General features: G+C 42.1%; 1 protein-coding gene across 3 annotated transcripts in view; it reads right to left on the reverse strand.

Moving 5' to 3' along the window:
- Positions 1–6,227: 6,227 nt before the first annotated feature.
- Positions 6,228–24,067, reverse strand: part of pard3ab (par-3 family cell polarity regulator alpha, b) — a 262,388-nt gene continuing 244,548 nt past the window's right edge. For all 3 annotated transcript variants that reach the window (XM_080487990.1, XM_080487989.1, XM_080487991.1), the window contains 3 exons: positions 18,777–18,900; positions 12,145–12,287; positions 6,228–8,080 (listed from right to left, as the gene is read on the reverse strand). In XM_080487990.1, coding sequence (XP_080344116.1) covers positions 7,687–8,080; positions 12,145–12,287; positions 18,777–18,900 — 661 coding nt within the window. In that variant the 3' untranslated portion in view covers positions 6,228–7,686. The remainder of the gene's footprint in view (positions 8,081–12,144; positions 12,288–18,776; positions 18,901–24,067) is intronic.

Raw genomic sequence — 24,067 nt, forward strand, 5'->3', positions numbered from 1 at the left:
GTGAGAGTAAAATCTGATTATTGATAAAATAGCGACAGGAACAATGTAATCAATGTTGTTTTGCAACGTGTTAACTCACACGGAGCGTTGCAGCTGTGTTATGAGCCAGGTGTGACTCATAATACCCCAAAAAAACAAGACATTGTAGTTGGCGCTTTAAGCGGAGAAACTCATTCATTATCTAGAGAAGCATCAAATATTCAAATAAACATTAAGGAATTCCATCAAATAATGATGAATATTAATGACTTTAGGGCTATTTATTCTTTTTTGTGTTTAAAAGTAAATTTAACATTTCGTTATACATCGAAGAATAGTTGGGGAAAAAAAGGAATGGGCGACGTCAAATTTTATGTAATCCACTAATCCATTAATCAACAATCATTATTTACTTTGCATGTTTCTTGGATTTTTATCCAACAGTACTGGAGTGGTATTTAACAAACAACGCAGAAAGATACGTGATGCACCTGTTGACTCATATAAACTGCAGTAAACATGGCGGCTTTTGTGCTCCATATTTAAGGATTTTCCAGGGTTGTACTCCGACGGGAGATTTTCCTCAGAGGTTTAAGGTTCTGAGCTTATCGTCAACTGTCTGTGACTGAAACTGCAAACAAAGGTCAGAAGGAAAAACTAGTTTTGATCAGTGAGATTCTTCTCTGGTCTGAATCACACTGCGGAAGGAGATATTTGATTTGCAATGTATCGCACAAAATATTCAGTGGAGTAGTGATTAATACTCTCGGCTCACAGCAAAAGGTTCCCCGGTTCGAGACTGAATTGTAATCCTGAGAGTTTGCACACTCGGCCAAACTGGCACAAAATCACCAGATTAGCTCCAGATTTTATTCGCTCAATTTCTCTGTCAATTTTAAAAAAAAAAATTTTAAGAAACAGAATATTAAGGATTCTAACTTTTTGTGTTAATTAACTTGGAACAGATATGCCCTCTAAAATTAGCCTTTTTTCTTCTTCCCTCTACCGGAAAACAGAGAGTCGGCGTGGACAGACACGTCTCATGAGCATTTAAAGGTACAGACACAGAAACAGCCTGTTCTCAGTAGAGCTCATGAGAGGGACTTTTAGATGGGCTGAAATTCAGGACCAAGACTGGATTTGAGGAAAGACACCTTGAATACAATGTTGTTGGACCTCTAACGCCTCTGTGAAATTATTGAAAAATGGTACAATATGGGACCTTTAAGAGTAGCGGTATCAGTGATGCTGCCATGAAAGCTAGCAATGTCAAACTAGCCTCAAAGCTGTGCTGTCAGAGTGAGTTTTAAGAAACATGCAAAATACAACAATTATAGAAGTTTTTTGGGGATATTTCATTGTGTTTCGCCCTAAAATGTTTCATAAAAATTGGCTACATGTTGAGATTCAGTTGATTTTTGTGAATAATTGTTTGGCTTTGTAAAAATATAGCAATAATCTGCACCACAACAAAGCAAAATTTTAAAGGGGTCATTTGATCCAGCTTTTCAACACTTTCACATGAGTCTCGTTGGTCCACAAACATTGTATACAAAATGTATTGCCCAAAATCCAACTTTTCAGTTTTTTTCAGTATTTGATCATAGGAGCTACATTCAGAATCTGCTGTGTCTGTGTGAGCTGGACTGGCTCCGCCCACACATGCCCATCTTGGGGAGAAGAGGAAGTACTTCTTCTTGTGGTGCCATGTGTCAGGGCAGAGCTGTCTAATTGTGGGAGGAGTCAAAGGGAGGGCCTACCTTGATTGCGATTGGCTAAACCCCCGATGACACTATATAGGGTTTGATTTCTGATTTGAGCGACACACGTTTTAAAAACTGAAACAAGCCAGGGAGAGAATGATGCACTCCTGGGGCGTCACTCCCAGGTATGGGGTATCTTACTGTTGGAAAACCATCAGAAAGTGAATTTTGCATAAAATGACCCCTTTAAAGTTAAAGGTTATTATGGCACTATTTCACCGGTCCGGCCCACTCAAGATGAATTTGGACCCTGAACTAAAATGTGTTCTGACACCCCTGGTGTAAAACACACTTATGAAGTTGTTTGGAGTGTTTAGTTGTTGAGTCTTGTAAACTAAGTTGCGGAATCGATGGACTTCCTGCGAATTTATTGTGGATTCAGACTGATCATCATCAAAATGGAAAATCCCATTAAATAAAAGAAAGCAACAGGGGGAGCAGAGATCACTCGTTTCTCTTAGCCAGTCGTCCGAGCCCAGCAGTAATTCTATTTGGTTTCGGACGTCACCTTTGAACTCTAGGAACAAAAACAGTGGCTCGACAGTTCCCCAGTGAGAGACAATGAGACTGAGCGTGGACCTAATAACAGGAAACAGAGCTGTTGTCTCCGATCAGCCTCACGGGGGGGTGTTGGGGTGGGGGGCACGATTCCAACCGTTGCTCTCGGCAGCATTTGTGCATCAGCCGGCGCGCCGCAGGAATTCAAGATGTTGTTGTGTTACCTCTTTTGTTTCCATCAAACTCCGAGTTTGTCTCTGAAGAAGAGATCAGCACGAGGACCTGACAGGTCTGACATCTGACAGCAGAATCCCCTCATGCCTAATTGAAGACTCGCGTCTGATCCTTGTTTCAAAGCCTCGAGCCGAGCAAAGAAAGAAAGAAAAGAAACAATAAAGGCAGGGATGAGCAGAGGCAGGTTGTAAACAGGATGGAACAGCCTTCCGTTTTATTCTAAATTTGATATGTACAGGGAACCAAAAAAAAAAAGTGGCTGCATACATTTTCTTGATATATCATGTAAAAGTTTTCTGGAAAAAAACCAAAACAAAACAATTGCACATCAGGTTCCATTAACTTCCATTTCTTATGTTTTATGATACTTTAAAACACGGTTACAGCATGGTTGAAGGCAATGTTAGATGGGATACAAATACACCCCCCCGCCCCCAAAAAAATTTAAAATTAAAGGGAGTACCCTAAAAATGACACGTTTCAAAATCCAAAACATCGAAGTTCATGTGCACAAAAAAAAAAAAAAAAATCACATTGTGTCCGTCTTTATGTTAATGATATTATTTCAGGCACTTATATTGCTTTCAGACCCTGTAACAGCAAAGACGATGAGAGTAAAATACATCCTTCGAAATGTGCCAGTCTGCAGTCTGACTCACACTAATGTTCACAGCAGGAACTGAAAGCATTACTAACAAAAAACAGAACAAAAAAAAAAAAAAAAAAAAAACTTGGCTCAAAAAGCAAGAAAATATGAATTTGGTAGATTTGATTTACATTTTATGACAAAGCCTGTTTATTTCCCTTTTAATTGCCGCCTTCAGTGTATGAAACATGCATTTGTGGGATGAGCAGCAGAATACCCGCCGAATTCTGGTCTTGACCTCATTTCACACTGGTATGATCAGCCTGGTGCACGGAGAGGACTGTTGGGAAGAATGTGTTATTAAAACAACACTACTTTTAGCAGTAATGCACCGTGAACTAACGACTGTGATAAAATAACAACACACTTCTCACTGCTCCTGGTTAGCTTTAGCATTAGCGTAGCGTAAAATCACGAGCTTCGCTTTCTTCCGTTTGTTTGCCATTTTCCGCGTCATCGTTAGTTTCATTTTCTTTTCATTTATTTTCCACAATTTCACACATGCAATGATTTTGATTTATGCATGAATTTTACAAGTTTATTAATATAATGCGTTCAAATACAGGCACAATTACTGAAAACTGTACCGTGCAGTGGAGGTCTTGCAGTTGCTGAATTTATTCTCTATTGTTAAGTGAATATGGTATTGATTTGTCTTTTTTCTTTAATTCATCTTCTGTATGCTGAAGTCGAGTCTGCCTGTCCATCACAATCAGGCACTCCAAAAATATCCACCAAATAACCTCGATACATGTTTTTGTACTGCGAGAGGAAATCGGAAGAACGTGCAAACTCCACACGGGAAGGTTCGCAGGTTGAGTCTCCTCAGTGAGAGGAGTTTCCCATGAATCATTAAATAAATCTCAGCATTTACACGGGGAGTAAACAGGCTTTCCAACACTGGAAGATTTATAACCAACCTACCAAACACACACGTCCTTTACTTTTTGCACAATGTTTAGTTTCTCGTTCCACGAGATTCAGCTCGAGTCTTATTTGGTTAACAGTTTTCCCCAGCTTCATTCGAGTGCGGCTTTAAAAAAAAACCAACACGTTTCTGTTGTTTACTCCTGCGTTTCAAGACAAAGAGGGAAGTAAAAAAAAAACAACAACGACAAAACAATTAGCCTCAAACTGACGAATAGCATGAACGAGGTTAAAAAATGGGCTTAGACAATGGAGAAATGCAACTGAAAGTTTCCTCTTTTCTTCTTCAGCTTCTTCCACTTTGACATTTGTCATCTATTACCCCTGCAAAGCGTCTTTCCCAGCAAGTGTCTTCATTAACCAACAGGAGATAATGTATGTCACGCAGCTTCGCTCTGCATATGGAGCGCGTGTAGGAGTGAAGGGCAATTATGCACCACCTGTTTTGTTTTCCACAGCCTTTTTTATTTCATCTTTTTTCATAGATATTATATATATTTCCCTTTTGTTTCAAGTTCGCCCCGTGCGCCGTCTCATTTTTCTTGCTCGGAGGCAGAAACAAAGACATCACAAACATCACGGTTATCAAAGGCGAATTCAAAAGTTAAAGGGTAAATTGAGACCAACACTTACAGTGGTGGGCTGATGGCAGTGATTTATTTTTAGTGTAATTAATGCTTAGAATGTTCTATCAAATCGAGAGCAGCTCGTTTTCTTGATTGGCATACCTCTAGGATAGCCCGTTATTCTCCTGTTTAGAGATTTATTAGCTGAAGAAGTCGCCGTCAGCGGTTAGTTCTGATTTAATATGCCCAAGTTTTGAGATCTCCACCTTTACAGTGGTAGGATTAATCCAATTCAATGTGTGGTTCTCACGACTCTAAAATTTTTTTTACAATTGAAAAGTGTTTTGTCATAGAAAAGTCTGCATTCACACAACATGAGGAACTATGAAAAGTTTTCTGTTGAGCAGCGCTGATTCACTCTATTGTTTACCCTTGGTCCCTATAATGATTGAAGGCTAAGATGTTGTCTGTGTGAAGCTGAGATTATATTTCAGATAAAAGTTGATGAAATCACTCGTGACAAACCATTTGAATGGTTTCATAGAGTCCTGGAATTTCCTTTAGAAACGGTAAAATTTGTGTTAGCTCCCAATTTAAATATAGTTAAAACAAACAAAATAAAAAAAAAATTTTTTAATTCTATATCTTATCCTACTTCCTTATTATTTTGGGTGGTTATGCCTGATTTAAGTCTGTTAAAATGCAAAAATAGCACCTAATTAAACCCAATTCGTTTTCGTTTGCATGTCAAAAATAAGCTGAAAAAGTTTTAGTTTCTTTCAAATTACTGCTATAAAATAAGGGCTGGCAGGTGTTATCTTCAATGTATCAGGGCTTAACAACGAGCTCCAACAGCTGCTTCACCTACAACGACTTTTAAGTTTCCTAGCTGCTTCCGCCTCCATAACATTCGTCCCTTCATGCCAAATCCCGCAGAGCAAGCTCTGTCTGCTTATTTACATTTATTCAAAAATCATCAGTAAAGAGATGGGATAATTTTGCAAAAAAGGGTTGACTTGATTGATTGCTGAAAGAATACAACCTTCCAGTTTCATTGACTTTAATCGGAGTAACACATCAGCACTGCTGAATGAAGCCACTGTCTCCATTCCAAGTCTTCATCCTCTGCCAACATCTGGCGCCATCACCGGCAGCGAAAGCCCACCGGTAACTGCAAGTTATCGTCCCGTGATTAACGTTCGTTGATAATTTATTGCTGATATCTGAGAAACCACTGCCTTAGCTTCTTTTTTTTTTTTTTTTTTCCACCACAGATTTGGCGAACCGTCCTGAAACGCCGCTGCTTTTTTCAAGGGCTTGATGGAAATTTATGTAAATTGCTCAAATTCTTCAATCAAATTTGGCTAAGGTAGTTAAAAACACAATTATCTCAGGTGTGACAAGCTTCGAACACAGATTTTGTGCCGTTGCGCGCAGACTTCTCGGAGAGAAAAAAAATAAAAATACAAATCTACAAGCGGTTTTTCTTTTATGCTTCGGAGCGCTGTGGGGAAACAAAGTTTAAATTGGGTACATCTCAAAACCTGGGCAAACAACATCAAACGCAGCATTTCACAAGGTAAGAAACTGTTTTCTTTTTTTTTTTTTCATGTTGTCAAATCTACTTTTTAAAAAGCCAAAAGCACGCCAGTTTATCCACTGAGTGCTGCTTTTATTTAATGCGAGATAGCACCTCTGCCTGAAGAGAAAAGTGCCAGCTAAATGCTTAAAAAAGTAAAAAAAAAAAAAAAAAAAAAAAAAAAGAAAATAGACTAAGCAATTACAGCAATTAACTCCCGAGGACCATTATTTTTTTTTCTTCCTTTTGTTAAAAATGGGAGAAAAGCTCCGGCTAATCTCACACTGGGAGGTTCATTGTCTATTTTACCCATCTTTCTTCGGTCTTTCTCTTGTTTTTTTTTTATAATTTTTTTTCCCATTCTTTGTGTCAGAAGCTGGGCCCTCTGTCGGTGCCTCTCGTGGCAGCGTTCTTTGGCTCTGGCAGGCAGCAGGTGGCTTGTGATGAAAAATTCAGTGCAGAGCCTGACTCGGGAGACGAGGAGTAAGAGGAGGAGGGAGGAAGCTGGAGGAAGATTCAACAGAGGGGGGCTGTTGAAAGGAGAGAAAGGTGTGGAGACGAGGAGGAAGAAGAGGTGGGGGGACTGCTGAGGTAGAAGAAAGGAGCGTAATGAACGGGAGAGGTGATGAGAGTGGCGAGAGGAGAGGACGGGGAGCTCCGTGATTTGAGCCCAGAGCCGTGCAGAGGGGCCAGGCAGAGGATCAGAGCTGTCTACCCTCTCTGCCCGAGTCTCCTCCACGGAGATAACACACAATATGAATCATTTATGAGGGGGGGGGGCGGGGGGTTCTTGTTAATAACACACACTGTGCCCTCCTTTCTTTCACATACTTTGCCTTGTTTTCCATGCTCCCGGGTGAGTACTGTGAGCTCTATCGCTTGTGGAGAGAAGTCCAGAACTGCAAAAAAACAACAACAACAAAAACGGCGAGGCAAAACCCCGGCAGCGATCGGTCAGGGGCCGGATGTTAACGGAAGGGCGATTTGTGACAGGTGGGGAGAGTCATCGGCGGGACACGCGTGCTCGGCGGTGGAGAACATGTACCTTGTCACATGCCCACACACGGACCCACACAGAAACTTACGCCTCCCCGTGAGCTCTAAAAAAGAGCGCCCACTCACTCGCCTGTCTGCCCATTTGATTGTCAGTACGTGACGATGCCAGATCTCGATGAATCAGAGTCCTGGACGACTGTGAACAAGCAGCGTGTTCGTGAACGCGGAGAAGGCACTGAGCGTCTCGTGTCTGTAGGAGGGTGAGTGACTGACTGGCGACGGCTATAGGTCATCAGCACCGCGGGGGGGATCGTACACGAACGCCCGCGTACTGAGCACACTTCACAACTGTTTACCTCTAAGATCGTCGCTAAGCTCTAAGACCTCTCGGTCGTCCTTTGTAGCATCCACATTTGATGTTTCTTCAAGGTATTCCCTTCAGCTATTAAACTGAACGCTCTTTGTTCTGCTCCTTGTCCACCGGTCCAATGACTCTCCTCAAGAGTAGAATAGTCTTCCTTTCTCCGACCCTAATCTATTAAGCCTCGCCAATTGCGAAGGCGAAGGTGGCACGTCGTGGCGGTATGGACCTTTGGGCGAGGCCGGGTCCTTCAGGTGTGCGGTGTACCCCTCGTAGCTGTTGTTGCTTGTGCTCTCCTGCATTAGCTTTCCTTTGGCTTCCTGCTCTCGCCGTCGCTGCTCCTGCCTCAAGAGCTCCTGGGCCTCCAGGAGGACCCTGGCGTTGACGCTGCCGCCGCCCGGGTAGCCGTTCCTCGTGCCCTGGTAGCTGGAGTACCTGGGGTTGTCCTTGGCTGTCTGGAAGACCTCACCCGGCGGGTAGGCCTTGTCCCACGAGTCCTGGGAGACGGAGCTGGGGTTCTTCCTGGGTTGGCTGATGAGAAGAGGGAAATAAAAGAAAAAAAAAAGAACGTAACCATCTAAGAACATTAGATTTTCACACCCACCAACAGTTTTTGATCAAAGACTTTCAGTGGAGTGGCCATGAATTCCTCAGTATTCTCAGAATACCTCGACTTGGAGAAGAAATGAGTTCTTTGCTTTTGCTGAGCGAAATAATGTAATCCAAGTCAAAGTCAAGAAAAAAGAAGTTTTGTTAAGTCGGCTGCCAGTGAAGGTTCCTGTACATGTGTTTCTATCACTGGCTTCCTGTCACATTTTAACGGACACGCTTCTTCAGGTCTTTCTGAATCTCAGCAAATTTTAGGTACAAGTCATTTTAAGTGCGACTGCGTGACTCTCTTATCTTGACTCGTATACTTTTTATGCGTGAGTTCAGTAAAACAGACTTTTTTGTGTCGTGTAACCCACTTCTGTTCGAAGCACAAATCTGCAGCCCAACGACCATACTGCATTAGCATTAGCGATTAGCTGATCTTGTTTGTACTATTACTGCAATACATCAGCTGAAAACATGATTGGACATGACAGAGACGTTGCTGTCAGTGGCACGGTATCTGAGACATCAGATTCAATGAAAATGAGGCACCATTACAGCGACACAAACCGCCTCCAGGCAACTACCAACCCATAGCAACAACATACAGGGACACCTAACCATGTCAAAGTCCCCTTCCAGCCCATTAGGCCCATTTCCAGACAGACTGAAACAAGCAGTGGATCTGACAGACAGTAATAGCAGACCTTTTTGCTGTTAGAAAAATGAGGGGGCCATCTTGTCCTGTATGGATTCACTCAGGCTGATATGTGACACCTGACACGAGCGTCTTAAAGGTACAGTTGGTTGTGGCGGGGGGGTGGGGGTGGGGGGCTCTTTACCAGAAAGACGAAGGGGGAGGTCCAGATGTGGGACATCACCTCTCTGCTCGGATAGCCCCATTGTAGCAGGCCGAGCTTTTGTGTGTGTGTGTGTGTGTGTGTCCATATGATATGTATGAGCATACCAACCCAACAGCTCAACCCGTTTATCTCCGGGGCACGGCAAAGCCAGAGCACAGACATTGAAGACGAAGATGCACAAAAACATCAATGGGCTTTTGACTGTGAGCCATGCATAATTAGCAGGTTTATCAGCCAGCTGTGAAGAAATCGTATTATTCTTGTGTTTGGATTTGAGTGGGAAGGAGAGAGAGAGAGAGAGAGAGAGAGAGAGAGAGAGAGAGAGAGAGAGAGAGAGAGAGAGGAAAAAAAATCCTTAATGAGAACAGAAAAGACCTTTGTTTTTATTCAACAGAGATCGAATGCAGCCGGGAATGGATACGCTGCTTGATCGGCGAGATAGGAGAATATAGCCCAGGTTTATTCTTGTGCACGGTTGAGCGATTCCAATTTTCAGAGACAGGCGTCCCCGGCATCTGATTTCATTTCATATGTTGACAAAGAGGCCAGAGAGCTGCTGGTCTGCCTCCCTGCTGAGAAATGCAAACCAGATCACTGCCTCTGTCTGATACCACGCCAAAGGGGGGGGGGGGGGGGGGGGGTCGGGGGTGGTGGTCATGTACATGTGTGGTAAATACAGAGAGTGCTGCTCTGTATTCTGTTCAGGCACACGTTGAGCATGACATATGAGACTGTGAATGAGGGACGAGATCGGTGTTGTGCAGGTTACGAGTCACTTTTTAATAGTGGTGTTAGTTCACCTTTTACTGAAAAAATAATCAGGCCTGTTTTGGTAATGTACACATACAACCACAGGTCCAAAAATGTTAAGACAACACGTCTGTAAACAAAAATTCAATGGACTCATGATGCCACATTTAGGTCAGATGTTGAAGGTTGAAGACATTTTCCCATTTTTATGTGCTTATTTTGATTTGATGACAGTAATTCATGAAAAGAAATTTTAGTTGGTGAATCAATATAACCTGTATGATCTCTGAAGATGCTCTATAATCTGGATGTTAGTGGAGGAAGATGCTCTATAATCTGGATGTTAGCTGAAGTCCCATCAGTAAGTGGGATTCAAAATCCATCTGCGTGTCAGACATATTTGGAACATAGGAGACTGTTCTTTGTAAGAAAGATGCTTTTTAATTCTACTCGCCGCCAATAATCACAACTTAAGTCTTAAGTCAGAATTCATGCTCTCATGACCAAGTACATCCTCCATGACCGACGCAGCAGCACACGGATCCCATCACAACGCAACATTAACCCCACCTCAGCCTGTGACTTCACATGACAGCTCTGCATCGAAGTCAAACAATAGTTTGTGCTCTCAACAAGCTACAGCTGGGTTTCTCCAAACAAAGCACTTTATTAATGGAATTAGTGGAAAAGTGAAGGGATGTTGTCTCTGACCGCCGGAGCGCGACGCCGACTCATTAATCTTTCAGCGGAGCCGTCTGCAATATTTATCAAGTAAGAGATTCGTGTCGATAACTGTGGATTAGAGTGCGATGGTGTAGCAACAGGAGAAAATGTATTTAGCGTCGTGCATGCATGAGAAGTGCAGGAGGACGTGTCTGGTCGGTTTGGTCTGGCTGAATGAGTAATTATTCAAACTGCTTTGGGAAAATGTACAACGTTTCCTCCCGGACCTTTAATGCCTAAACTGAATAATTAAAAAAGTATATTTTAATAGATTCAGTCCAGTAATACATCCATTGAATTTATTAGAGTTACTTTATGGTTGGTCACATATACAATAATAAGAGATATTTGTAAGTATATTTACTATACTACAGTGATTTAGTTGACAATTAAGCATTTTTAATTAAAGTCAGAAAACAATATGATAGCGTTATACATGGTGATTGTTGCCACTTAGAGGGAGTTACAAAGTTTATTTTGTCTCATTAGGAATCTTTGGACTTCCACAAATAGTCATATACATGTCAAAAGTGAGACTTTTTTTGTCTATCTTATCTCATAACTTCAATTTGTCTAAATCAAATTTACACTAAATATGAATCAGAATGTCTTCATTAGCATAAAATTCACAGCAGTGTAATAAAATGTTGATTCATACTGTACTTCTAAAGTCTTATTAGCTGTATATAATGGCATAGTGAAGACTAAGAGTAAATATATTGAATATTGTTGTGATATTTTAATTAAAATGAAAATAACGCCTCCATAAGTCCTTCCGTATTTCCCACTAATGAATGGCTATCTACAGAGACTTTATGTAAATAGCTGCTTGTTTAAACAAGATGCTGTGGTGGAAGATATGAGAAACGAAGTAATTAGACATTTAAGAAACAAGAAAATATAGTTTTTTTTGTTCATTACCTGTGGACATTTTCCCCTATCATCCACAAAAAAAAAGTGAAATGGACTTAACGAAGTTGGAGATTGATGAAATCCAACAAGCAACCAGGTTTTAACATTTGAGGTTGGATTAATATTTAAATGCCAAGGTTTCTTTTCAAAAAAAAAAATCAGGAAAATATGGAATTAGCCCCAGGGTGCGCAAACCTTTGCATAGAACTGCACGATACCAGTCAGTTTTTAAAACATTCAGCCTGAAGCCGACTACTAATGTGGAAAATGATCCCCAAAATGTCAGAGTAATATCCCAAAGTTGATAAAAACAAACAAACAAACAAAGCAGACACCCACACCCCAGCACTTCCTGGAACATGAGCAGGGTGTGTCATGCTGATCAAAGGAAATCACATTAAGGAAGAGGAAAGCAATCATGTCAGATCTGTGTGAGACGGTAACACGATCTGTCCAATCTGACACCGAGTGTGTGTGTGTGTGTGTGTGTGTGTGTGTGTGGATATGTGGTTTGAGAACGACCAGCTCTGACCCCCGTGTCCTACTCGCATGTTATATTTATACCCGCAATCACCTATAATTACCGACATGAAGCTCTTATAATGAGCCTGACATAATCAGACAGCCGTGCATGAAACACACATTCATACATAGAACCACCCACACACAGTCGTCATGGAATTACCCACGGTCACAATCGACGGAGAGACAGAAACACACATCGGGCGAGGCCTCGCCGTCCATCACGCTTACCGTGGCAGGGAGCTGTACTGTCGCTGCGCCTGGGCGAACGAGTCCCTCTCCTCCTGCCTCTGCCTCTGCATCTGCACCTCCACCGACACCGAGTGGCGACCCGGCTGGCTGTAGCCTCCGGGACCGTTGCTGCTGGCGCTCGACTGGAGGCAGAAGGAAGGAAGAGTCATCAGTGGACTCATTCATTTCATTCAGCGAATTCTAAAGGCTGGTCATTCAAAGTCAGTAGAAATGCTGAAGAGGTTTTTGAGATTTCTTGGTTTCAAATCGATTCCAACAGAAGAGCTCTTCTGTGTAGAAATGCACCGATACCGATATCGGCACCGATACCGATATCGGCACCGATACCGGTATTGGCCCGATATTGCACACGTTATTTGTACTCGTCCCCAATATAACCCGTCAGCAGTTTGGAGATTCTTTGATATTAATATAGATGACAAAGGCCCATCGTAACATAACAATTTTGACCATTTTAAATGTCATAAATCCAATGATATAACTCGCCGATATTGCAGTAACATTCGAATCAATACTGTTATGGCATTTTAAGGGGCTTAAAAATGTTGAAAATGTATTAATTGCAGTTATTAATGTAATAATACAAAGACGATAGAAAGGGAAAAGTACAAAACAATCTAAATAAATAATAAAATATTAATACATAACTAGAAAGGTTTTGCAGATTATGTGTAGTTTTCTTATCAAACACAGATTTATTCATCATATTCATTCACTGACGATGCATACTCTGGTTTTAATTTATTTTGACTATTTCATTACACCATTGGCTTCAATACTTGCCAATAAAAAACGACCAAATGTATTATGATATTGGCAGGTATTAGGCTATTGGCCATAATTATATTATTATATGAAGCACAGCTTGTGCAAACAGATATTAACCTAAATGGTTCAAAACTAAAAACTGTTCTTTTTTCCTCCCCAATGAGTTTGGACTTATATTAAACACATGCCTTCTTTGACGTCACAAGATTTCCACACAGCACTGCTTGACACTGGATACCTCACTGAATCCCCCTTCACCCCTTTCCTCCTCCCACCCTCATGTCCCGCCACCGGCACAAACCACAGCCACTTACCAGCGGATGGTCGGTCAGACACACCCTGACTTCGTCTCCTCTCGGATCAGAATGAAGGTGAGACACAGACAAACGGGGGGATGGGGGTGGGGTGAAGTTGAAGGGGGAGGCATGCTGGAGACTCAGAAGGGTTTTGACATGTGATGGTTAGTTGATGTTAATGACATTGAAACATGGTGACAACACCCACCTGAGTGCCTCCAAATCAATCATCACACAACTTTACGTAAATGGACAGACAAATAAGAGTGTTAAAATATAACATGAGGCTTAAAATTCATTATTTCATGATGAAGACAAGCCAAAATCTCAACAACTCCCGAAAAGGAAGAATGGAGTCCAGATCGCCAGACACACAAGATTTTAGTTTTATATGTCGGAGCTGCTAATAACACCTTCCTGGAGCCAAGTCGAGCAGTAAAAGCATCAATAACTGTTGGCAATTGTCGGACTTAAAGGAAGCCGTGATGCTTTTTGAAGACCTCCGTGCCCCCAGGTCACTACAATCTCACAATCTGGAGTCCAAAAGTGGATAATGGCAGCACTTTTATACTCTGTCACTCTAATAGTGCTCATTGAAAGAGATGGAAGTGGGCTGCCAACTTGGGAGAGAAGTTCAAACGCTGTCGGCTTTCTCTGGTTTGTTGGTGGCGCTGCCTGCTTGGAAAAGTGGGCGTGATTGATGAGTGTTTACACATGAAGCGTCGGTTGGTTCAAGCACATCAGCCTCGAAACTAATGACTTCCAATGATAAACCTAAATGAATCCTTAAATATGAACTTCACCTGAAGCAGGTGTCAAACTGATTTTGGTTCAGTGACCATTAGTTAAGCGGCTATTTTACCCACTCAATGTGAAATTGGGCTGTGTATACATACAAATTCACATTGAGTGGGTAAAACAGTGCCAAAATCACCTTTAATTTTTTTTAGCTTCAAATATTTCTGTGTTATATACATAATGAAAATGTCTGGAATTTCACCAACCCAAACAATTACTACCAAAACATGGCTACAAGCTCAACATAAAGCCAATTTTAATGAAAACTTCTGATGCAAAATCCAGTGAAATGGCCAAAAAAGCAAGGAGGTCGTTCACTGACATCTCAGCTCAGGTCTCAACGTTGTGTTGTGTCTGCTACTCTTAAGAACTTTGTTTTTAAAACAAATTTTTGTATTCCTGAAATCATTCCCAATTTGGTTGGTGGTTTGGTGGCCAGATTGGAGCCTCTTACCGGCCGGTTTTGGCCCACAGGCTTTATGTTTGATACCCTGGCTTAGAGAATGTGGCGACAAGAGGACTTTGACTGTCTAGGCCAAAAAAACCAAGTCCTCACTGAGATCTATATATTCACACACATCGACCTCGAGGTCCAGCCCACACACGTACCTCCACTCCTCCGATGTTCATTAGCAGCATGGGCGCAATAATTGTGTGCAGATTAGTTGCAACACAAAGCCAATCTAATTACTTTTATGGCGGTGCAACGTATCGGGAGCCTGGTGGGAACGCCGTGGACATCGGCTGGTGGGAAGGCCATAAAACGATTAATAGTGCTGAAGGAAACTCCCCTTCAAACCAAATGAGGCTGATTGGCGTTGGCTGGATTCTCGGCTGCCGATAAAGAAGGTGGCTGCACTCTCCTCATTCCGTATGTGAATTGAAAATCACCCGGGGGTGAATTACCATCTCAATATTTTTCACTTGAGAAAAGGAAGAAGAAAAAAAAAAAATCCCTTCTGGCTTTCAGGAGTGTTGAATATTCCCTGGGATGTTGGCTCATCTGCCTAAACATGGTGATTGTAGAGGGGACTGGAAAGTACCCCGAAGACAGGCAGATAATAGCAGTATTAAAATGTTACAGTAAAATACAAGAGGCAATATTATGCCCTTTTCTAAACCCCCAACATCTACTGAATGAACTCCCTTATTCCCGTAGTGGTATAAATGAGTGCAATAAAGCTTGGCGCGCTGCTGCCTGGAGAGCGGGCATCAGTCATTCTTGATGGAATTAGACCGAGCTACCCACAATCCTCTCCTGTTCCTCCAAAGTCTGGTGAAAGAGAAGAGGAGGCTTCCATCGTGTCGACTTCAGTCATGCGGCTAATTATGGAAGGTGAGGAAAACAACCGATAATTGGGCTAATGGAGAAGAAAACCAGGAGATGACTGCGGAAGCGGTGACAGCTTCAACCGACTGTGAGAGTGATATCAGGAGGTGAACTGAAGGTGGATCTGCCACACAGAAAAACCAGTACGTTTCCAAAGTGTGTGTGGACGGGAAGAAGTCCCGGCTGAAGCAAGAAAGCAGCAAGGGTTCAAACCGAAGGATCAAGCAGGAGCTTCTTATTTTGAGTTTTGAAATGAAATTATGAATTTAAAATATATATATATATATACATATATATATATACATATTTTCTTTTTTTTCATGTATTAGAGATGAACTGAATATGGAGATGCACTGATACGAATACCAATATTTGACGCTTGACGAAGGCGGTTCACAGCCACACAAATCTTTTTTGGATATAGAGTGTATATTGGGATCAATGGGATTTATTAACTACCTGTATCAGTACTTGGTATCAGCAAGTAGCTACAGGTTAGTACTTGTCTCTTGAAAAAGTGGTATCGGTCCATCCCTAATAAAATAACCTTCAGTGGAAAGACCACATGAGGAACAGTTGCATGCTACATATAAAGATGGATAAAAATTAAAGCATCGAACTACACAAATGGCACAATAACAGTTAATATGAAGCCGAAGAAAAGAGCTTATGAAATGAAAATGATAAACACATGAGAACGTCTTGCATTGAACTAAAAAATTACAACAAAAGACTGAAAAAATATCTTCAAATGCATACGAAGCCTCCACGCTATGTTCTTCACGTTTGTGGGAAAATCCACCTAAAACGCCGCCTGTCATGTCAGAGTGGATTAAACCTTACCGTCATTCGGCTGTCACGGCGCTGAAACTGATTTATATCAAAATAAACTACATCTGACGTTTGTTTGTATCGCGCGGCGCAGCCGTTTCATCATAATGAAAAGAACAACAAATGGCAGCGGCTGATAATGCAGCGCTCCTCTGGCAGTGACTGTAAGTGGGGCAGTTGTAGGTGAATTAGAAAAAGGACACTGCCTCCTTGAGCTTTGCAGCACATCACTCAGATGAAGCAACAGAATGTAATATATGCACGGGGGAGGTAACTGAATTTCAAAGACACATTCCCCTGTTTTCCATATGGCCCAGCAGTGTGGCCGGGCCACGGGTCTAATAACATGCAATTACTATAGAGAGCCTGAGCGCGAGCTGCACTCTGACAAAGTGAAAGGGATCCAGGAAGACCATTAGAGGGCTGCGGAACTGAAGGAGGCTACCAGAAGAAAAATAATTTTTTTTAGCTTGTTTGTTTTGATTTATTGGTGGATTTTGTGATGGTCGGTTGACTGATTACTGTTGTATTTAAAAGATAAAGTAAAAGTAGAATAACAATGTAATATCTGCTTCATACAGACTTTAAAAAGTCCTGATGGCATCGGTATCCATTTTCTTTCTTCTTGCATTTGGGAAAGCGGGAAAAGCGCTATATAAAGGAAGTCCCGCCGTCTATTTGACCACTTTTACGTACAAATGAAGAGGTGAAAAAAAAAACCTGTGCTGCGGTCAAGCTAAATCAGGTTAACACTAGTTTATCTCATCCTGTAATACCACTTTGGCACACAAGATGGTGTCGTGAGTCACTGGAGTTGAGACTGCCTTTCGTCAAAAATGAAAAAAGCACGAGTGTCACGACTACGTCAACACTGGTACAAAGAAAATAAATCACAGTGATCGCTAAAGCACTATGGCCGTGGTGCTCGCACACAGAATCAGCCTTTTCAAAAAGTTGCGTTTTCTCCCGATGGAGACGGAGCGTTTTCGAAAAGTTGCATTTTCAGTGGCTCCGAGCACCGTTGTCTTGTGAACAAGACACCAAAATGCTCCGAACGTTTTCCATTTTAATTTGAACGTGTCATGTAAACGGGTCCTTAATCATTTTGTGTCGCCATATCATTTTTGTGAGGTTTTAAAATGTTTACACTTGAGGTTGTGTAGAGCCTCATTAAGCAAATCTGTTCACGAGCTGAAACATTCCGGAAATATTTCTCTGAAGCTGGAGGAACGTTTTCCTCATCATGCGAGCAACGAATGCAGTGTTTTCCTGGGAAAATGGATTGGCTGACAGTTAACAAGCGCGTTGCAAAATGCTGTCAACAAACAATACGTAGCGCTGCCTGGTGCTTTAATTGAGAGCACGCTCGGTTGTTTGGAAACAAAGGGAGAGGCGACCTATGTTCTCCTTTCCCACACTGTCTTTCCCGCTCTTTCTACACAATAGTCGCCAGAATGTGAGCAGACTCCCTCCATCGCACGAAAACATACAAATCTGGCAAACAGTGAAGCTTACTGGGTAGAAAGGAAATTCCAGAAGTGTACATCATCGGGTTCATACGTTTTCACTTTATCATTAAAAATCACAGGAATAAATGTTCCCATTGCACACAGACGGATAAAGTTACAGCGGGAATCTGTAGTGTGGACATCAGCAGTACAAAAAAAAAAAAAAAAAAAAAGGTACAAAAACTCACCTGTGTGCGTGAAAAGAATATACAGAGAGACCACTAAATATGGTTTAGGACACCGGTCACCACAATGTGAAAAAAATAATACCTATGTAGTTGTAATACGTTTGTATCGCAATACGTTGTGACAAAAGTGAAAAACAAGAATATGATGCACATTACACCGACATACAATTAGCATTTAGAAAAAAAAACCAATGTCTTTAAAATTCATGTCAGTCACAGCTGACTGTTCGTGCCGTCACGATTGTTACTGAAAAACCATGTAAAACCAAGTACACTTGAGGCGCGGTGCAACAAAGCAAGGAGGACTCCAATAAATACTAAAAAAAAAAAAAGAAAAAAGAAAAAAAAAGATGACAAGTGATTTCATCACCTCATGAAAACTCTGAAGGCATTCACATTTTTGTTCGCTTGTAAGTAATTACTCCTCGTTGCTTCAGAATGCAGTAATTATCCCTCCTTACCTCTAATAAAAAAAATTAAATAGACGTCAGTTAAAACACAGAAAACCCTTAATTTCACTGATAAAAGAAAGAGTTAAAAACAAAGGGTTTTAAATCGACAAACCCCCCCCCCCAAAAAAAGTCCATGAGGTGGTGGGCGGGTCCACGTGGATGACTGACAGACACGGACAGGGTGCGATGGATGAGTAGAGTGGGTTGAGACAGGCGGGTGGAGTTAGTGATGGGATTGCTCCGGCATGCAGAGACGGTGGGAGATGTTAAGCATTAGCCCGTGGAGGTTAATGGTAATCCTGACGTGGTCGTCGGCCCGTTCGCGGCTGGTAGTGGCGGGGTTAGTGGCGGTTAGCGTCGTTTTCTCGAAGCTAACCGTCGTCTCCGCCCGGATGAAGGCTTCAGCCGCAGCTCCGCCCGGCTGGTTTTCACACACTCACCCAGGGCTGCTCGAAGCTGTACGTCCTCCTGCGATCGTCCGGGTCCTCCGGGACGGTCTGGGCCTGCTGGAACTCCTGTCTCAGCCTCTGTATCCGGTCGTGGTTGCTCGGGGTCAGGCGGTTACTGGGGAGAGGAGGAAGAGGAGGAGGAGGAAGATGGATGAGCGTGAGAGGTCCATTGTGAACAAGTGACCTGGTTCTACGGGCGGAAGTGGCCCGCAGGATGAACTTCTTTAAAGTCCGGCGCCCGCTCTGTCCCCGAACGGATCAAACGACACTGTTGACACTGGGCGAAGCAACCCAGATACACTCAACCCAGATAAAACGCAAAAAAAATAAAATAAAAAAATAAATGTGATGAGTGAGGACAGAGCCAAGAGCGGCCTCACAGCGGAGCCAACAGCAGTATGAATCAAACTAATGTGCCTCTGATGCATTATTCATAACAACGAACAAAGACTAGCGGTGAACGGTGAGCGGTACCGCAACGGTCCCCCCCCTCCACCTCCACCCCCCTCCACCTCCACCCCCCCTCGCAGTCTTCATTCATTCAACTACGACACGGCTATTGTCTGTAGCAGGCCCGCGGTGGCGACATCAAACAATGCTGCCCTCAGTGTAACTCGCTCATGGTACAACGAGCAAACACACTGTAGCAGGTCAGTCCCAACATGCTCTACAACTCCAACTGTGGAGCCCGGAGTACTCGGCTCCTGAATATTTAAAGTTTTACTCCTAAAATCCGCACATTTCTTTCCCACTCTCTTCCACAGTGAGACGCGTGAACTGTTTACGCATGTATACCTAAAGCCATTAGTTATCAGAACTATTATTTTTAAAGTTACTCTACTAGGGAAAAAAATCTTTAGAATATACTTCCCTTAAAAGGTGTCCTTCTGCACAGAGAATAAACCAACACACAAAAATGAGACCATCACCACTCGGGTTCCACAAAGTTTCAACCCACACTTGCCTAAATCGATCACACCAAAGTCGATATGTTTCGTAGCCATCGAACTGTGTTTACGTTTCGATAACTGAGGTCGTCTTCGAAAACCTGTCGCAAGGGTTTCTGGGATATCAATGATGGCGTTGCAGCTAAAATATCAACATTTGACAAAAAGACAGAGTTTCTCAAAGAAAGATTTTTCAAGCCACGCGAAGAGTCTGAACTGCTCAGTGCCAATCGAGATCAAGCCTACAAACGGGATCCTGAGACACAATGACTCGGGAAACTTTGGACGTTTTGGTGATGCCAAGATGTCAATATGCTTCGTATGAGTGTAATGACGAATTTCCTTCAGAAAGGTACCGACCACATATTAGGGACGTACGTCAAGCACTAAACCTGGGTCCTAAATACTTTATTTTTTTCCCCTTGTGGATTCTGGAAGAGGAACTTTAAGCCGTGGTGACTAAGGGGCCGTCCACACGAGGGCGCCGGTTCACGTAAACGCACCGTCTTTAGCCGATTGTCCACACGAGGCGGCGTTTTAGAAGCCCGAAAACAGTTTTTTTTTAAATGGAAAAAAGATGACGTAATCGGCCTCCTTCTCTTGTGGTTCATCGCCTAAACAGCAGGAATAAAAAATTAAGAATGCTGAAGCGAAACGGAAGAATCAAGATTAGAAATGAATGAAACACTAAAATCAACAGAAATTTCTACAATATAGTAGAATCAAGTTACAGCCTCTAGATCTTTAATGGCGGAAGAGAGAAAAAGAGAGATTCAGGACATGAATGTAAAAGACAACGGAGGCTAAATTTATACGGCCTCCAACTGAGGAAAGTAATTAACAGGTTTTTCGAATGAGTGCGAAATGTCAGAGTGTGTGAATGAAGGAGCAGCGGGGGGGAAGAACGCCGACTCTGAACTTGACTTTTCAACTTCCTAAGTTTTGCCAGAGAATTCCCGGAGACTGTTGAATATTTGAAAGTGAAAGGTCAAACCTAGAACTCAGCATTTCCCCCCTCCCCTTACTTATATAGTCATTAGGAGGATATAGAACAAAATGTAGCACACACAAGAAAACCCATGGCTTCAAATTGCTATTGAAATATGATATGGAAGAAACATGACAAGTGAATTTAAATTTAAAAAAAATATATATATATTTTATATATATATGTGTGTGTGTGTGTGTGTAAAATAAAATAAAAAATAGAAAAAATGGGAAATAAAATGTTGGTCCAAAATGCAATCAACTACAGTTGTAAAAGGGACACTAAAATTCAGCAACATAAAAATGTTAAAATTCAATAAAAAAATGAAAATAAAATATGCATTTAAAGGCAATTAAAAGAAATGCAATAAATAGCAGGAAAGTAAGAAAATAATAGCTAATAAAATGTAACGTAAAACAAAATAAAATTGTATAAAAAATGTAAAAATGGGGAAAGAAATTATGGTTGCAAAATGCAAAAAACAATCAAATGAAAAAAGATTTTCTTTAAAAGAATTAAAATTTACATTAAATATAAATTTCTTAAAAAAATCATTGATTATAAAAATGGGGAAACAAAACCTCAAGATCTCAACTTTCCATGTTATCTTGGTTTGGACAGAGGCTGCTAAATTCAAAGAGACTTTTACTCGTGGGTCAAAATGTAACTCCAGGTATCAAATATGACACAAATAAGCGTCTCCTCCATTGTGAAACAACCAGATAGACGAGTTACAGTGACATAGCCTGAAACACAGCAGCACCAACCAACTCAGCCAGCTATTAACTCCAGACACACACAATGGAAAAGCCAGACAGCCTTGTTAAAGAGCAGGAACCTGTCATATGCAATCCGACTAATCTCCATGACATGTAACACAGCCGATTGGCCTCTTCGGAGCACAGCTGACCCGGTAGGCGCTACATGTGTGACCCGGTGACTGTGGGTCAATTCCTCAATGCCAGCCTCGACAGAAAGGCAAATATCTAACAGCGGGTAACGTTTAGCAGATGTCTGTGCCAGAAGGAAACGAGAGAATGAAGAAGAAAGAGGATGAAAGTGGAGTTTGAGCCGAAGCAGTGTGAGAAAGCACGGTGAGTCAGTGTGAATTTTTGATACGGTGTTCGCCTGATGAAGGATGCTCCCTCCCCGGAGATAGCGGCTCCAACGTGCAATCAAAAGAATATCATCATTAAGGCAACCTATAGACCCAGCCGTTATTTCAGAATCCGGCCCAGGAGAGCAGACGGAAGAGAAACTTAAATAAAAGGATCAGAGATCTCCTATCCTCGACTCCTGACAAAACGCTGCAAATCAATCAAAGAAAGAGCAACACTGCAATACAAGCGCAGTGCCAAAAAAAAAAAAAAAAAAAAGCCCCAGAGACAGGGGGGAGAGGAGCGGGCTGAAATTTAGTCTGAGATGAGCTTCATCGCCTGGACAGACTCACTCAATATCTGGCACTGCCGCACGAGGCTGAAAGGTCACTGTGTGGCTTTGTTGAGTGGAGTGTCTGTGGGACTCAATAACAGGACTGTGGCTCGCTGACTGGGCTGCCAGCAAAGCTGTTTACGCTGAGATGCGCCCTGCCTTTCATGGTCGGGCGTGCCTCGTGAAAAGCTGTCTGTCTCGGCCGGGAGCCTGGGAAGGAGGCAGCTCGGAGACGATGTAATGTCTGCAATGTGGACTCACACACTGGCTTCACAGTGACACTGCGAGACGGCTCTCAGGCAGCATGCCGGCGCAAAAAAGTGAAAGGAGGCTTTAAAAAAAGACAAACTATCAAGGAGAATTGTTGGCTTGATAGACTAAAATTCAGATAAAGCCTGAGTAATTCCTGTAAACGTTTTAGCAGCTTTTGTTTTCTGGGGCAACAAAGAACTATGGCCCCGTTTCCACGACAACGTTTTCAAGTGAAAACGGGAAACGTTCATTATGTTTTGGGTGTCCGTTTACATGACGGCGGCACTCACAGCCAATGAAAAAAAAAAGAGACCCAACCTTTCTGAAACGACGCTACTTCTGCCGTTAAAACGCAAAACGTTTCTAAACGACGCATCGCGTTAATGGGGCCTAAAGGGGTGGATCGCTTGAGGCACCACTAATGGAAAATGCGGCGTTGATGTGGAGTCAACAGAAGATTAAATCAATCTTCCGTTAACTGAGCGACATAAATAAGTTGCTCCAAGCCGAAAAATCCTTGTTGTGACGCCAAGGGTCAAAGTTTCCATAGACCCTTGAGCCTGGAATCAAACCTGGGAGGCAACCGCGTTAACCACTGTACCACCAATCTCTCCCAAAAATTCCTTAATTATCTTAAAGTGTGATGCGTTGACCAGAAAGCTCAATTGAGATTCTGTTTCTTCTTATTATTATTGTTTTTGTCATTCTTGAGTTTAGAATAGAGATTATTAGTGGTTGTGAACTAGTGAAACAGAGTCATGTGTCATTCCACTAACAGCGTGGTTCAAACAGTCCGTGGCTAGAAAAGAGCTCATTAAACAGACTAAAGTTTCAGCGTATTTGTTACACAATTATCCTTCATTATCCACCGCTGATAAAAAAAAAAAAATCTACCTCCGGAGATGCTGGCCGTTGTAGCTGCAGACAGAATTGTAACAAATGGGAACATTAATCTCTCAAGAAATGATCAAGATTGTTTGATAAGAGATTCATTAGCATCCGAACTTAATGAGGTAAAAGGCTATTTAATTCTGCAACCTGGAGGGTTTTTTTTGTTTTGTTAATATGAATCTCATTATCTGCATCCACATCAGTGATACTGCCATAACTGTGAAAATGGCAGGCCGCATTGCGCGGCAGTGATTTAACACTCTCGCCTGAAAATAGTTAAATGTGCATGTGTGGGTTTTCTCCAGGTAGTCCAGTTTCCTCCCACAGTCCACAAGCATGTGGTTGAAGTTAATTGGCGACTATAAATTGCCCGTAGGTGTGAATGAGAGTGTGTTTGGTTGGGAACAGCACAACACAATGGTAGAGGAAAATAGAACCATTGGCCCTCATACAAAAGCACTTTTTTGTATCGTCGATTTTTTTTGAATAGAGTATACCAGGTCAGGCATAAACAAACGCTGGCATCTTTAGATAACTTGAATAAACCCTCCTTGTAGACATCGCCATTGTTGTTATTGTCCATCGACTTATGCACGTGCGGAAAACCTATTGACCAAGTTCATTTTCATGGAGATGGAACTTTTCGGAAAAGTTCCCCCTTTGGGAGCATATGTTAAAAAGTTGCGTTTTCAGTGGCTCCGAGCGCCGTTGGTGTGTAAACGGACCTAAAACGCAACAAAGGTTTTCTATTTTTACTCGAAAACATCTTAATT

Source organism: Lipophrys pholis (genome assembly GCF_963383615.2).
Source record: "Lipophrys pholis genome assembly, chromosome: 1".
Taxonomy (NCBI): domain Eukaryota; kingdom Metazoa; phylum Chordata; class Actinopteri; order Blenniiformes; family Blenniidae; genus Lipophrys; species Lipophrys pholis.